The 16,623-nt window shown below is 37.7% G+C and overlaps 1 protein-coding gene across 6 annotated transcripts in view; it reads right to left on the minus strand.

The window, feature by feature from the left end:
* The window catches only part of MARCHF7 (membrane associated ring-CH-type finger 7), a 48,145-nt gene that overhangs the window by 18,124 nt on the left and 13,398 nt on the right, over positions 1-16,623 (minus strand). For all 6 annotated transcript variants that reach the window (XM_044934907.2, XM_044934903.2, XR_003102323.3 and 3 more), the window contains exons 2-5: positions 13,247-13,411; positions 4,593-4,782; positions 2,872-3,024; positions 145-1,252 (exon numbers count right to left, since the gene is read on the minus strand). In XM_044934907.2, the coding sequence (XP_044790842.2) occupies positions 145-1,252; positions 2,872-3,024; positions 4,593-4,782; positions 13,247-13,399 (1,604 nt within the window). In that variant the 5' untranslated portion in view covers positions 13,400-13,411. The remainder of the gene's footprint in view (positions 1-144; positions 1,253-2,871; positions 3,025-4,592; positions 4,783-13,246; positions 13,412-16,623) is intronic.

A 16,623-nucleotide genomic window follows, 5' to 3' on the forward strand; every position in this document is an offset into this window, starting at 1 on the left:
CAAGATACTAACATCTTACTGGATGTAAATTTTAAAGGAAGAAAATTTCAGATATCACTCTTATGAGAAACCATTTTAGAAACAAGCAGTTCTTTCTCTAATCTGTTACTGCTTTACAGGCTTAAGACATGGATTCAAACTTACCTCTCTTTTATTTTCTGTAGTCTTTCTGGGTCTCTTGAAGGTACATTTTTAGTTTTATCATTTTTTCCATCAGATGAACTCCACCCTGAAGGAATAATATCTACAGTGATCATAACATTATCAGTCAAATTATTTCCAAGTGCTGGGGGCACTGCAAATCGAAATAAGGAACCAGGAAGGATCCCCGTTATCCCTGTACTTCGTCCGCTCCGAGTTGAATCTGAGGGGGAGTCACCTGTACCAACACTGCTCGGTGCTGCAGATGCCTGTGGTCTGTTGGCACCAGCCCCAAGGGGCTCACTCTGTGCTTCAAGGTGAACCACTTCATTTGATTCTCTTCTAAAAAGATGATGAGATCTAGATGGTATATCAGAGGTAGATATCCTTGAAGATTCATCTCGTCCCTCTCGCCTCCTTCTAGAGAACAAAGGTGTGCATCTATTTCTAAGTGAGGAAGATAACCATGGTCCTGTATTTCTGCCTTCAGATTCTTGGCTAAAATTTTGGGAATCTGGCTCAGAGTTATGATTTTGGCTAAGAGATGACAAACCCCATCTTCGCCGAAGAAATCTAAATCCCTGAGAAGCTTCGGATGCCCTATTATCAGGAATATCAGAGGCTGATGCTGCATTACCACGAGACTGAGAACCTGTCAAGATTCTTGGAGAAACATAAGAATTTTCAGAACTCAATGACCTTGTATTCAAGGAGTCTTGATTAGACCTTCGTGAAAAAAAAGTAGATGACATACTAGAAGCTATACGTGACAGCAATCTCCTTGTTGTGCGTCTACCTTCGTTGTCAGAAGATTCTTGAAATGGTCTGTGAGATGAGTTAATCCTATCTGAACTGCCTATAGTTGAGGTTTCACCTCTATTTGAAGTATAAGAAAATCCAGGCTGCATACTGCTTTGGGGAGATTCTAATTCTCTTGGAGAAAAATTTGATCTTAAAGAATTTCTACCAGAGTCCCTAGAACATGGTATGGTTTGATGTTCAGAAGGCATTTGGTGGTTAGTAGATGATGCACTCAATTGTAAAGTGCTCAATGAGTTCTCTTTTGGTCTTGCTCCTTGTGAATATGAAGAAGGAACTCTGTCTTGAACATCTATTTTTTAAAAAAGAAAAGATAACCAATTACATGAATTATCTGTGCATTATTAAATTTAAGTCTATTAACCACTAATTAATGCCAAAATTAACCCTTAGATTCAAACTGAACACTGGCATATTATAACTACACAGCCTAACTACTATTACAGAAAAAAAATTAACATATTTAACTATCTGTCTACACTTTTGGTAAAATCCAGTGCTGCTGAATAAAGTCGTCATTACAAATTTTTAAAAATAGAAATGCATTATAGCTTTATAAGAGGCAAACATCAATCAACCAACACGGATAAAGGTATAACAGTTGAATTTATTGATCAAAAATTGATATGGGAGAAGAATACCTAACATCTAAATGGATAAGGAATTGTAAATGGGTCAAAAACTCAAAGTAAATGACTCATAACAAGTAAAAGCAAAATTCTCATAGGGAGATGGTGTTTTGGAAATTTTTCTTACTCTAATAAGTACAAAGTTATTTCATGTAAATATTATCATTCTTGTAATTTTATTGCAAACCATGCTAACAGTTCAAACTGTCTCCAATCTTTGGCCTCTTCTTTCAAGTTAACAACAGGGATTTTAATCCCTGATTACTCATCAACCATAACTATGTTAAAAAAAAAAAAAAAAAATACTGGCCCGGAACTCCTAGTCAGAATAGAGCTCTGGCATCTGCAATTTTAACAGTACATTGCTGATGATTCTAACCTTCAAGTGGAATGAGAAATACCACAGCATTCCTTTATAAAAAATATTCATCCATATACCTAGTTTAAGAACTAGATTGTTACTGTGCTAACACATGGTACCTCATGGAAGAATCAATGGGGACGAATCTATTCCATACACTTAGACTCCCCAAACCTAGAAGCTACTGACACTTTACTAAACCTCCTCCATCCAAAGTCAAGCAAATGAAAATACGCTTTCATTTGTCTTAAATCAAGCAACAAATTGCCCTAGTAAGGTCATTTAACAAATCTAGTTAAACCTTCCAACAGAAATGTATATTCTTCTTTGTAAATCAAATTCCACTTTTGTCTGCTATGACTGTCAACTTCAGTTAGTATCTTTTATCTTCAGTTATGTACTACTATTGTTTTATTTTTATTTTATTTTTTTAATTACACTTATTTTTTTCAGGTGGATTCACTGCATAATGGATAACTCATTGGACTTCTATTTTTTTAAATTTAGGCTTACACACACTGACAGAAACAGTGTGGGTTTTTATTTCAACTAAATGAAAACAAAAACAAATTCATGCTAAACTAAATGAATTCTAAATTATGTCTTAAAATGATGATTTCATGTTTTTCTTAATTCATAAGGCAAATTATATTGCAGCATATAAGAATTATCAAGTATATCTAAAACATATACATTCAGCAAAGTGGAAAAATTATAAGCAAACAGAATTTGGATACTTAAATTGGTTACAATTTTTACAGTAAAACAACAAAGTCCTAGAATATATATCAAGCTATCCTATATTCTAAATCTTCATAGTATTTATTTCATTTATTCCTCTGTACTGTGATTTTAATGATACAAAGAAGAAAATGTAACATTATTAGATAAATTATGCATAACAGTATAGCTTATACATACATGATGAAGTTGTGAAATCACCACTTCGGTGACTATAATCCGCAAGATTACTAATGGAGGAATCTGTTCTCCTCTCTCTCATCAAGTCAGTTCCAAATGATCCAAGTACCACTGATGAAGACCTGGGAACTTGACTATGCCTCCAAGTAGAATCTTAAAATAATTGAAGAAGTTTTAATTCAGAGAAAGCTTTCAAGGTTTCTGATGACAAATTTTCAATACTACACAGAGATAATTATGGCTTATTGGTGGTGCCAGTGGTAAAGAAACTGCCTGCCAGTGCAGGAGACTTAAGAGACGCGGGTTCGATCCCTGGGTCAGGAAGACCCCTGGAGGAGTGCATGGCAACCCACTCCAGTATTCTTGCCTCGAGAATCCCATGGACAGAGGAGCCTGGCGGGGTACAGTCTATGGGGTTGCAAAGAGTCGGACACAACTGAAGTGATGAGGCATGCATGCACACATAGGAATCTAGTTACATACTTGCAATGAAAAGCAAAATCCACTAATGAACTAATCACTCATAAAATTTATCTCCTACTCAAACACATTCTTCTCTAATACGAAAATCTACCCCTCATCTAGAATGCCAATGTCTCAGTCACTCCCTAAAATATCTGAATACACAATATACACATGATGTAAAAATGATTACAGCAAAAGTGATGAGAACAGCCAAAATCAAAGCCATCTTGAAAAGAAAGAGGTTATACTGCAAGTTACATTATTTTGTCGGAACTATTATTGCTGCCACACTTCGTTCATCCTTATGCTAAGAATTAATGTATCATTCCAATTATAATATAAATTTTGTTAGATATAATTTCATTTAATAAGAAATTAAAAATTAAGTCTCAAAACTTACCCCCCTTTACTGTTTATCTTGAAATTCTGGGTCTTCCTCTCCTAGTCCTAAACTCCTTAAATAATTTCCCTTCATTAAGGGAAAAGGCCTGCAGTTATTATTATGCCTTCACAGAGCAGAAGAGAACAAAAGTGTCACTACATAATGATTATCTGTCTACAAAGTTAAGGTCAGTCTGCTCTTACCCATTACATTACTCTTAATATCTTTCAGATGGCCATTGTCTTTCTCATGGCAGTTCTACCTAACAAAATAGAAAGGAATCGCTTATGCTAATTACTTTATGCCTAAATCTTTCATACCAGAGTGACTGATTTGTCCAATGTCACACAATTAGAAGACTAGAATCATAGCATTCCAATTCCTTGTACAGAACTTCTAGAATACCACCAACTATTTTTCAACTAAAGAATCTCTACATTTTCTTAAAGTTAAGTGTCATATAGCACAATGTGTATTATTTACAAATATGCTAAGGAAACATTTTAAACATGTTATCTGTAAATCTGGCTTTCCTAGTAACAATTTAAAACTTTATCTCCTATAATAATGAGCAGAAGACAGGTCAGTTTTACAAACTTTGCTATACAACATATCAGCTATTCTAATTAAATAAAATCCATTAATATCCCATTTGTGTAAGACATTTTTACCAAATTTGAACAAAAATCCAAGATGAAGAGTTAATTTCAGTTCCAGCACTAACCTAAGGTAAGATTTTGGAAGATCCACTCTTATTTCTGACTCAGTCTCACATGCAATCTACTTGTTTAAAACAGAACGGCTTGGGAAAAGGGCTTTTGTCCAAAATATATATACAGTGACTAGTATGTACATAAATTTAATTAATTATTACCTGATACTGCATTTAAACCATGGCCAACACTTCTTCCAGTTGAGGTAGACGTACAGTTTGTACAAGAAAGTTTAGGTCTTTTTGAATCATGATCCCGTTGCTGGTTTTGTGATCTTGAGCGTGCTCCCTGAGTTATCTCAGACTCACTACACCATGTAGGTTGAAATGGTGACGCAGCTGCTGATGCAGACTGTAAGTTAAAATGAAATTTTACAAAGGAACAAAACACTTGAAATTTTTAAATATTAAGCTGAAATATTAAATTTAATCTATAGTGTTCTAATGGAGAAGGCAATGGCAACCCCACTCCAGTACTGTTGCCTGGAAAATCCCATGAGCGGAGGAGCCTGGTAGGCTGCAGTCCATGGGGTTGCTAAAAGACTTCACTTTCACTTTCCACTTTCATGCACTGGAAAAGGAAATGACAACCCACTCCAGTGTTCTTGCCTGGAGAATCCCATGGACGGAAAAGCCTGGTAGGCTGCAGTCCATGGGGTCGCACAGAGTCCGACACAACTGAAGCGACTTAGCAGCAGCATAGTGTTCTAATAAATTGCCGAGGATCATTCATTCTTCACCAAGCACAAATTTTTCTACCATGTAGGTTCTATTGTCTTCTACCACTTGTTCCTTTACATGGTAACTTATTTTGCTAGACAGCCAATTTGATTTAGGTATGTCTTTTTTGTAACTGAATATATACACTAGGCTAGGAAACACTGAGGAGTAAAAATTTATATGTAATTATTTTGTTCTCCAGGTTTAATATTAACCCATTGATGAACCTTGTTTCTTCCTCTTATAGGTAGACAGAACACCAAGAAAGGCATTAAGTGTGAGTACTCTACTGTAAGAATAAGATTTTCAAGGAACCAAAAACACATCTGGATCTTATGCCCATTCTCAGGAAGTCATACAACACTACTGCTGCTGCTAAGTCGCTTCAGTCGTGTCTGACTCTGTGCGACCCCATAGACGGCGGCCCAACAGGCTCCCCCGTCCCTGGGATTCTCCAGGCAAGAACACTGGAGTCAAAAAAAAAGAAAATAACACTGGTGTGGGTTGCCATTTCCTTCTCCAATGCATGAAAGTGAAGTCGCTCAGTCGTGTTCAACTCTTAGCAACTCCATGGACTGCAGCCTACCAGGCTCCTCCATCCATGGGATTTTCCAGGCAAGAGTACTGGAGTGGGGTAAGTCATCCACAGAGACCCAATCAATGAACTGAATAGCACATGAGATGAAATTCATTAAATATTTCCAAATAAAACCATGTTATGAGCCACCATCATCTATCAGGGACTTAATCCTGCAGGCCAATGGTTTTAAGGCCTTTGAATTTCAAAGATCAAAAATACTTTTCAAGTTTTAATTTAAAATTTAGAAAGAACTTCTATTTCTGACCCGTAAATCTAAAATATCAAGTATCACCTAACCTCATCCCCAATCTTTTTAAATGGGCATTTTATATGCTCCTAAAACATGAACACACTGGGCATAGCAAACACCCTTTGCTGATAACACAAGAGACAATTTTATACATGGACATCATCAAATGGTCAATATCAAAATCAGACTGATTATATTCTTTGTGGTCAAAGATGGAGAAGTTCTTGTACAGTAGCAAAAACAAGACTTGGAACAGACTGGCTCAGATCATTAGCTCCTTACTGCAAAATTCAGACTTAAATAAAGTAGGGAAAACCACTAGGCCAAGCCCATTCAGATATGATCTAAGTCAAATCCCTTATTATACAGTAGAGGTGACGAACAGATTCAGGAATTATATCTGGTAGACAGAAGGCCTGAAGAACTACGTACAGAGGTTTTAACAGTGTACAGGAGGCAGTGACCAAAACAATCCAAAAGGAAATGAAATGCAAGGCAAAGTGGTTGTCTGAGGAGGCTTTACAAATAGCTGAAGGTTCAAATTTCTCTACAATGCTGTCAACTCTTAGTACTGTCTCACTTGTTTTATTTTAGCCATTCTAGTGGGTATGAAGTGGTGTCTCATTAAGAGTGTACATTTGCATTTCTTAATGGCTAATGATGTTGAGCATCTATTCATGTGGTTCATTGGCCATTTATACATCTTCCGAAAAATGTCTGTTCAGTTGCTCTGCTCATTTTAAACTGAGTTGTTTTTTTGTTACAACCTAAAGATTCTTTATATAGTCTGGTTACAAGTTCCTTGTCTTATGGCATATGCTTCACAAATAACTTCTCCCATTTTATAAGTTGTCTTTTCACACTCTTCATGGCATTGCTATGGGCTTCCCTAGTAGCTCAGCTGGTAAAGAATCCATGCAATGCAGAAGCCGGTTAGATTCCTGGGTCAGGAAGATCCCCTGGAAAAGGGATAGGTTACCCAGTCCAGTACTCTAGGGTTTTCCTGGTGGCTCAGACAGTAAAGAATCTGCCTGCAATGTGGGAGAGCTGGGTTCAATCCCTGGGTTGGGAAGATGCCCTGGAAGAGGACATGGCAACCCAGTGCAGCATTCTTGCCTGGAGAATCCCCATGGGCCAAGGAGCCTGGTGGGCTGAGGTATACAATGGTGTCACAAAGACAGAGCTGAGCGACTAAGCAAACGGATATATGGCATTTCAGTTCAGTTCAGTCCAGTCCAGTCACTCAGTCATGTCCAACTCTTTGCGACCCCATGAACTGCAACAACCAGGCCTCCCAGTCCATCACCAACTCCTGGAGTCCACCCAAACTCAGGTCCATTGAGTCAGTGATGCCATACAATAATCTCATTCTCTGTCGTCCCTCTTTTCCTCCAGCCCTCAATCTTTCCCAGCATGAGAGTCTTTTCAAATGAGTCAGCTCTTTGCATCAGGTGGCCAAAGTATTGGAGTTTCAGCTTCAGCATCAGTCCTTCCAATGAACACCCAGGACTGATCTCCTTTTGATGGACTGGTTGGATCTCCTTGCAGTCCAAGGGACTCTCAAGAGTCTTCTCCAAAAGCACAGCTCAAAAGCATCAATTCTTTGGCGCTCAGCTTTCTTTATACTCCAACTCTAACATCCATACATGACCACTGGAAAAACCATAGCCTTGACTAGATGAACCTTTGTTGACAAAGTAATGTCTCTGCTTTTTAATATGCTGTCTAGGTTTGTCATAACTTTCCTTCCAAGGAATAAGCATCTTTTAATTTCATGGCTGCAGTCACCATCTGCGGTGATTTTGGAGCTCAAAAAAAAATAAAGTCAGCCACTGTTTACCCATCTATTTGCCATGAAGTGATGGGACCAGATGCCATGATCTTAGTTTTCTGAATGTTGAGTTTAAAGCCAACTTTTTCACTCTCCTCTTTCACTTTCATCAAGAGGCTCTTTAGTTCTTCTTCACTTTCTGCCGTAAGGGTGGTATCATCTGCATATCTGAGGTTATTGATATTTCTCCCGGCAATCTTGATTCCAGCTTGTGCTTCCTCCAGCCCAGCGTTTCTCATGATGTACTCTGCATATAAGATAAATAAGCAGGGTGACAATATACAGCCTTGACGTACTCCTTTACCTATTTGGAACCAGTCTGTTGTTCCATGCCCAGTTCTAATTCTTGCTTCCTGACCTGCATACAAATTTCTCAAGAGGCAGGTCAGGTGGTCTGGTATTCCCATGTCTTTCATTTTCCATAGTTTATTGTGATCTACACAGTCAAAGGCTTTGACATAGTCAGTAAAGACATTTTTCTGGAACTCTCTTGCTTTTTTGATGATCCAGCAGATGCTGGCAATTTGATCTCTGGTTCCCCTGCCTTTCCTAAAACCAGCTTGACCATCTGGAAGTTCACGGTTCATGTATTGCTGAAGTCTGGCTTGGAGAATTTTGAGCATTACTTTACTAGCGTGTGAGATGAGTGCAATTGTGCAGCAGTTTGAGCATTCTCTGGCATTGCCTTTCTTTGGGATTGGAATGAAAACTGACCTTTTCCAGTCCTGTGGCCATTGCTGAGTTTTCCAAATTTGCTGGCATATTGAGTGCTGCACTTTCACAGCATCATCTTTTAGGAATTGAAATAGCTCAACTGGAATGCCATCATCTTCACTAGCTTTGTTTGTAGTGATGCTTCCTAAGGCCCACTGGACTTCACATTCCAGGATGTCTGGCTCTAGGTGAGTGATCACCCCATCGTGATTATCTGGGTCACAAAGATCTTTTTTGTACAGTTCCTCTGTGTATTCTTGCCACCTCTTCTTAATACCTTCTGCTTCTGTTAGGTCCATACCATTTCTGTCCTTGATTAAGCCCATCTTTTCATGGAATATGGCATTTATTGACTCACTAAAGTTTTTAATCTGTTATGTCCAATTAATTTTTTTGCAATCATTATCTCAAGAGACTAAGAACATTCATATGAAATTAAAAAGTGGATGAAGCGCACGAAAAGACAACTTACAGAATGGGAGAAAATATTTGTGAATACACTAAAAATCACAGAGTTGTACATTTTAAATGGGCAAGTCATATGCTATCTGATTTATATCTCAATAAAACTATTATTTAATGAATGTTATCTACCAGACAATGCTTAATCATGAGAAATAATGTAATGCACAGTAATGAAAGTACAAGTCCAGAATAAAATGCTCTTCCTTGGTTTCTCATTTCCATGAATCAATACCTTATCTGAGATGACTGACAGTTCCTTCCTTGAAAATTTTCCATATCATAAGCAACAACTAAAAACTCTGACCTCTTCTTTATACAGTCTTCTCTATCACTCACCATTCCCCCTTTTAGACTAAACTGCCAAGCATTGCTTCCTTTTCCATATGAACAAAACATTTTATAGATTTGATTGTGTTTCCTTGTGATCTCCCTGACACCCAAACAAGGGCCCAAGATTAACTTTCAGTTCAGTTCAGTCGCTCAGTCGTGTCCAACTTTTTGCGACTGCATGAATTGCAGCACGCCAGGCCTCCCTGTCCATCACCAACTCTCGGAGTTCACTCAAACTCACGTCCATCGAGTCGGTGATGCCATCCAGCCATCTCATCCTCTGTCGTCCCCTTCTCCTCCTGCCCCTAATCCCTCCCAGCATCAGTCTTTTCTAATGAGTCAACTCTTCGCATGAGGCGGCCAAAGTATTGGAGTTTCAGCTTTAGCATCATTCCTTCCAAAGAACACCCAGGACTGATCTCCTTTAGGATGGACTGGTTGGATCTCCTTGCAGTCCAAGGGACTCTCAAGAGTCTTTTCCAATACCACAGTTCAAAAGCATCAATTCTTCAGCCCTCAGCTTTCTTTACAGTCCAACTCTCACATCCATACATGACCACTGGAAAAACCGTATCCTTGACTAGATGGACCTTTGTTGGCAAAGTAATGTCTCTGCTTTTGAATATGCTATCTAGGTTGGTCATAACCTTCCTTCCAAGGAGTAAGCGTCTTTTAATTTCATGGCTGCACTCACCATCTGCAGTGACTTTGGAGCCCCAAAAAACAAAGTCTGACACTGTTTCCACTGTTTCCCCATCTATTTGCCATGAAGTGATGGGACCAGATGCCATGATTTTCGTTTTCCTACTTTTTCACTCTTCACTTTCACTTTCATCAAGAGGCTTTTTAGTTCCTCTTCACTTTCTGCCATAAGGGTAGATTAACTTTAGAATACCGCAAGGGCTTACAAATCTACCAGTTAACTCTGACCCACTCTCAGTATTTTATCTGTATTTTCCTGATTGCATTTAAAAATTTTCATTTTCTTATCTGATTGTGTGTGCGTTATGTATGTATGTATTTCCTTGCAAACTGTGTACCAGATAAACAAACCAAAAGAAACAAAAAAAGAAAAAGGTTAATGACAATTGGTTATTTTAACTGTTGAAAATATATACTATGCAAAATATGCCATTGTACCAAGCTTTGTAACAGTTAATATATAAATTAGAAAACGATGTAAAAACTAACCTAGAACTTCCATAAAAAGCCTCTTTTATTATTTCATATTAAAAAAAGCAATCTCTCCACAAAGCAAAAAGTGGGATTAGAGGTTGCTTAAATTACAGAAAAAAATAAAAGTAATAAAAGTAATTACATATTCACAGAATACTCCCAAATTTTCACTTTTAACCATCATATAAATTAAATTTTCTTTCCCAAAACATACAAAATTCTACTTACTGTTACCAAAGACATAAGATGATCATAGTTTTGCACCATTCAAATTGTAACAAAAATTTAAACATGGAGTAGCAGAAATATCAGTAAGGTTAATAACAGAGACAGCCCAGCTTAAAAATGGACAAGAACCAAAACATATTTAGAAAATCAATTGTTCGGAACTTAGAACCTACATTTCCCAAAGACACAATGCCACCCAGAAGTCTTATTAGATTCTTCAGCTCAGGCACAGTGTATACTAATTGTGTGGCTGGTAGGAACCACATATTTATCCAGATTTCAGATCTTTATTTATGAAATGACACAAGCATCTGTCCTTGTGTATTTAAGATTAAAAATGAAAAATGTTCTGCAAAATGTCAAACACTGTACAAATAAGGTATCACATCATTCAATCCATAACATAAATGATCTAGTATGCTATCACCTGACCCTCCTTTCTGAAGCTTCAGGTTCACTAAGTGCAGTAAAGAAGGGGAGTGTTATGTTGCAGACAGTTTTGAGTCAGAAAATACCAACAAATAACCAAAAATGTTCCCTTTGATAGTCAAAGGTCTCTCATTCATTAAATACATACCTTGTTGAAAAATCATGTGATAATAATCTGATATTACACTGTCCCCTAAGGGTATTTATCATCCATTTAAACCAATGGCAAAGTCAGGAAATGGTAACAGCGGCAATATCATTATAACCAGTTAACATTTGAACTCTTACTAGGTTCCAGGCACTGTTGTTCTAAGTGCTTTACACCTAGTACTTCTTCCAATTAAATAAAACAGTAACTGTATGAGAAAACCACCCTTATTATCATTTCACATATGAGGAAACAGAAAACTACTTTACTCAGAACACAGGAATTTCCGTTTCTAAATAAAAACTAAAACAGCAAAGCAATCTGGAAACGTTCCTGTAACCCACTGGGGGAAAAAAGACCAAAAGCCACTTAAATAACTGAAAAACATAAAGGAAAACTCCAAAATTTACAAAACTGATTAATCTTACTGAGTCAATAAAACATTTACTTTTTAAAAAAATGTTTGCATTTGTTTAACTTCCACAAAGTTTAGACTTTCGGAATAATCTATGACATTAATTAGGAACAAGCTGAAAACTCTGGAAATAGTATTTTAAAGGGATGTCAATAAACTTTCTAAATATATTCAAGACTGTTAGTCTTGTTTTACAGTCTGTGTTCCTCACTAATCATGAAAAACGGACACAGATCAGCAGACAAAATTTCCTCAAGACTATATTAAAAAAACCCCAATTCTGTGCTCTTAATAAGTCACAATGAGGGACTTCCCTGATGGTCCAGTGGTTAAGATTCCACCTTGCAATGCAGGGGATGTGAATTCAATCCCTGGTCAGGGAACAAAGATCCCACATGCCATGGAGCAACTAAGCCCACCAGCTGCAACTACTGAGCTCCTTTACCACACCTAGAGAATCTGTGCGCCACAAGATCCCACATGATACAACGAACATCCTGCATGTCACAACTAAGACCTGACACAACCAAATAAATATTAAAAAAAAGAGTCACAACCATTTAACCTACATTTCCAGCAGAATGAAAAACATGTGATTCTGGCAAGAATACTCTTGCCTAGTTACAGAGTAAAACAAATACATTGTCAAAACAACATTTAAAATAAGTCTAAATAAACAGTACATACAACATTAGTAAGCTGGCAGTAGATATGGGCATTTTAGAGAAATTACCTCATTTCATTTGTATAAAGTGCTTATTACTATGCAGAAATGCTTCTAAGTGACTTCTGTTAATAGAGTACATTGCATGATATATAAATATTAAGACATAAATAAACATTTCCACTAAAGGATTCTCTTTAGAGTCAGTTACCAAGACATTAGACTTTTGCAAATCGTATGTGACCGAATCAGGTTTTCAGTCGATAATGCAATCAACTTAAATATGACAGGCAAGATAAACTGAATTAAACCTACAATCCATGACTCGAGATTTATACCATTTTAGACTACAACCATTGTTACAACACTAATAAGCTACTTTTAAAAAAAAAACGCTATTAGTCTTAATGAAAATTAGCTACATAAAAGGAACTTATGTCACTTTATGTAAATTATGAATCAGTCAACTCATTTCTAACCGTAAAAACCCCGTAATTCATATAAAAGAATGTTAGTGATGTATCTTCATTAAAGAAAAGCCTGTTAATTTAAATTGATACTTAAATGTTTTTAGGTTAATAGGCTTGCAAGTCTTTGGAAAGGATGAACATTTACATATGATCACAATTCTTTATAAAAAATTCTGAAGTCCAAAAAGTTTGAAAAACATTAAGTTTTTGCTACTTAATGTGGTACAGTCCATTAATGTGCAGAAATATATTAATGTTTTGATTACAGGATGCCTCAGATCCAGCTGAGGTGTTAAAAACACACTCTACTACTTTTCTGAAATCCAGAAAATAATATGGCTCCAAGGACTTTGAAAATGAGACTGTATGTACACATATTTCAAATTAAAATGTTACCTGATATTCCGAATCCAGTCGAAAGGAAGAGTCCCTTGAGTGATAGGTATCATTTAAACCACTTCCTCTGCTTCCAGACATCAACCTAGCACTTAAAGAGCTAGCAGGTTGAACAGAAATTCTTCTTGGAATCCTTGAAGGTTTAGACTCCATTCTTAAGGTTTCCTGTGAAATGCAGATTTTGATTACTTGCCTTTGGGAAAACACTCAAACCTTTGATTCTTAATCCTCTCCTTAAAGATCAGTTCAAAATCAAGAATTAACCATGCAAATTAACTAAATCTGGTACGGTAAACTGTGAGACTATCATCACTCTCCTTCTACAAGGCAGAGAGGTCTGAAGTTGATCAAAGGTTCCCACTGTACATAAAATGAAACAAACATGATCAAACTGGTGATGCAAAACCTCCATTTATTCTTTCCAAATCCTGAACTCTTTCCTTACTCAATTTTATCTCTACATAAAATACCACAGGAATGAGCCTTTGACTCTTGCTATTTCTGTTCAGTTCAGTTGCTCAGTCGTGTCCAACTCGCTGCGACCCCATGAATCGCAGCATGCCAGGCCTCCCTGTCTGTCACCAACTCCCGGAGTTCACCCAAACTCGGGTCCATTGAGTCGGTGATGCCATCCAACAATCTCATTCTCTGTTGTCCCCTTTTCCTCCTGCCCTCGATCTTTCCCAGCATCAGAGTCTTTCCAAATGAGTCAGCTCTTTGCATCAGGTGGCCAAAGTATTGGAGTTTCAGCTTCAGCATCAGTCCTTCCAATGAACACCCGGACTGATCTCCTTTAGGATTGACTGGTTGGATCTCCTTGCTGTCCAAGGGACTCTCAAAGTCTTCTCCAACACCACAGTTCAAAAGCATCAATTCTTCGGTGATCAGCTTTCTTCACAGTTCAACTCTCACATCCATACATGACCACTGGAAACACCATAGCCTTGACTAGATGAACCTTTGTTGACAAAGTAATGTCTCTGCTTTTTAATATGCTGTCTAGGTTTGTCATAACTTTCCAAGGAGTAAGCGTCTTTTAATTTCATGGCTGCAGTCACCATCTGCAGTGATTTTGGAGCCCAAAAAAATAAAGTCAGCCACTGTTTCCCCATCTATTTGCCATGAAGTGATGGGACCGGATGCCATGATCTTAGTTTTCTGAATGTAGAGCTTTAAGCCAACTTTTTCACTCTCCTCTTTCACTTTCATCAAGAGGCTCTTTAGTTCTTCTTCACTTTCTACCATGAGGGTGGTATCATCTGCATATCCGAGGTTATTGATATTTCTCCCGGCAATCTTGATTCCAGCTTGTGTTTCTTCCAGTCCAGCGTTTCTCATGATGTACTCTGCATATAAGGTAAATAAACAGGGTGACAATATACAGCCTTAACGTACTCCTTTACCTATTTGGAACCAGTCTGTTGTTCCATGTCCAGTTCTAATTCTTGCTTCCTGACCTGCATACAGGTTTCTCAAGAGGCAGGTCAGGTGGTCTGGTATTCCCATGTCTTTCGGAATTTTCCACAGTTTATTGTGATCCACACAGTCAAAGGCTTTGACATAGTCAATAAAGTAAGATGTTTTTCTGGAACTCTTTTGCTTTTTGATGATCCAGCGGATGTTGGCAATTTGATCTCTGGTTCCTCTGCCTTTTCTAAAGCCAGCTTGAACATCTGGAAGTTCACAGTTCACGTATTGCTGAAGCCTAGTTTGGAGAATTTTGAGCACTACTTTACTTGCGTGTGAGATTAGCATTCAATACTCATACTGCAAGCATTAGCTATACTGTAGTATTTTTACACTCCTTAACACAGTATGCTCTCACAGGACTTTGTGCATGCTTGCAAAGTCTATATAGTCCCCATTCAATTACTGAGCAGAGCCTTAAAACAAGATCAAGTTTGCTTCTACTTTGCACATACTTTTATTAACACATCATGCTACATGCTATAATTTGTTTTCCTGCCTCCCCTTCTCAAAAGTGAGAAAAATTTCTAAGTTTTCTAGGCTAAACATTCCTCAACACATACCAAGGGTCACCATTTGTTACATTTTATTTGCCAACATTTGTTGAATCATCAAAAAGCAAGAGAGCTCCAGAAAAACATCTATTTCTGCTTTGTTGACTATGCCAAAGCATTTGACTGTGTGGATCACAACAAACTGTGAAAAATTCTTAAAGAGATGGGAATACTAGATCACCTGACCTGCCTCCTGAGAAATCTGTATGTAGGTCAAGAAGCAACAGTTAGAACTGGACGTGGAAAAACAGACTGGTTCCAAATCAGGAAAGGAGTACGTCAAGGCAAGGCTTATTGTCTTGACGAACTGTCACCCTACTTATTTAACTTATATGCAGAGTACATCATGAGAAACGCTAGGCTGGAAGAAGCGCAAGCTGGAATCAAGATTGCCGGGAGAAATACCAGTAATCTCAGATACGCAGATGACACCACCCTTATGGCAGAAAGTGAAGAAGAACTAAAGAGCCTCCTGATGAAAAGTGAAAGAGGAGAGTGAAAAAGTTGGCTTTAAACCAACATTCAGAAAACTAAGATCATGGCATCTGGTCCCATCACTTCATGGCAAACTGATGTGGAAACAATTTAAACAGTGAGACTTTATTTTTGGGGGCTCCAAAATCACTGCAGATGGTGACTGCAGCCATGAAATTAAAAGACACTTGCTCCTTGGAAGAAAAGCTATGACCAACCTAGACAGTGTATTAAAAAGCAGAGACATTATTTTGCAAACAAAGGTCCATTTAGTCAAAGCTACGGTTTTTTCAGTAGTCATATATGGATGGGAGAGTTGGACTATAAAGAAAGCTGAGTGCCAAAAACTTGATGCTTTTGAACTGTTGTGTTGGAGAAGACTCTTGAGGGTTCCTTGGACCACAAAGAGATAAACCAGTCAATCCTAAAGGAAATCAGTCCTGAATATTCATTGGAAAGACTGATGCTAAAGCTGAAATTCCAATACTTTGGCCACCTGATGGGAAGAATGGACTCCTTGAAAAAGACCCTGATGCTGGGAAAGATTGAGAGCAGGAAGAGAAAGGGACAACAAAGGATGAAATGGTTGGATGGCATCAACGACTCAATGGACATAAGTTTGAGCAAGCTCTGAGAGCTGGTGATGGACAGGGAAGCCTGGCGTGCTGCAGTCCATAGCGTTGCAGAGTCGGACACGACTGAGCAACTGAACTGAACTGATATAAATGGATTCTTACAACATTTATTCTTTTTCGGTCTGGCTTTATTTGCTTAACAGTATATTTGTGAGGTTAATTCATTCTGTGGTTTATGTAGCATTCCACTGTATCAATACACCCAATTTATTTGTCTTTTCTTCTGTGGGTGAACACTGGATTGTTT

Source organism: Bubalus bubalis, chromosome 2 (assembly GCF_019923935.1).
Source record: "Bubalus bubalis isolate 160015118507 breed Murrah chromosome 2, NDDB_SH_1, whole genome shotgun sequence".
NCBI classification, from domain to species: domain Eukaryota; kingdom Metazoa; phylum Chordata; class Mammalia; order Artiodactyla; family Bovidae; genus Bubalus; species Bubalus bubalis.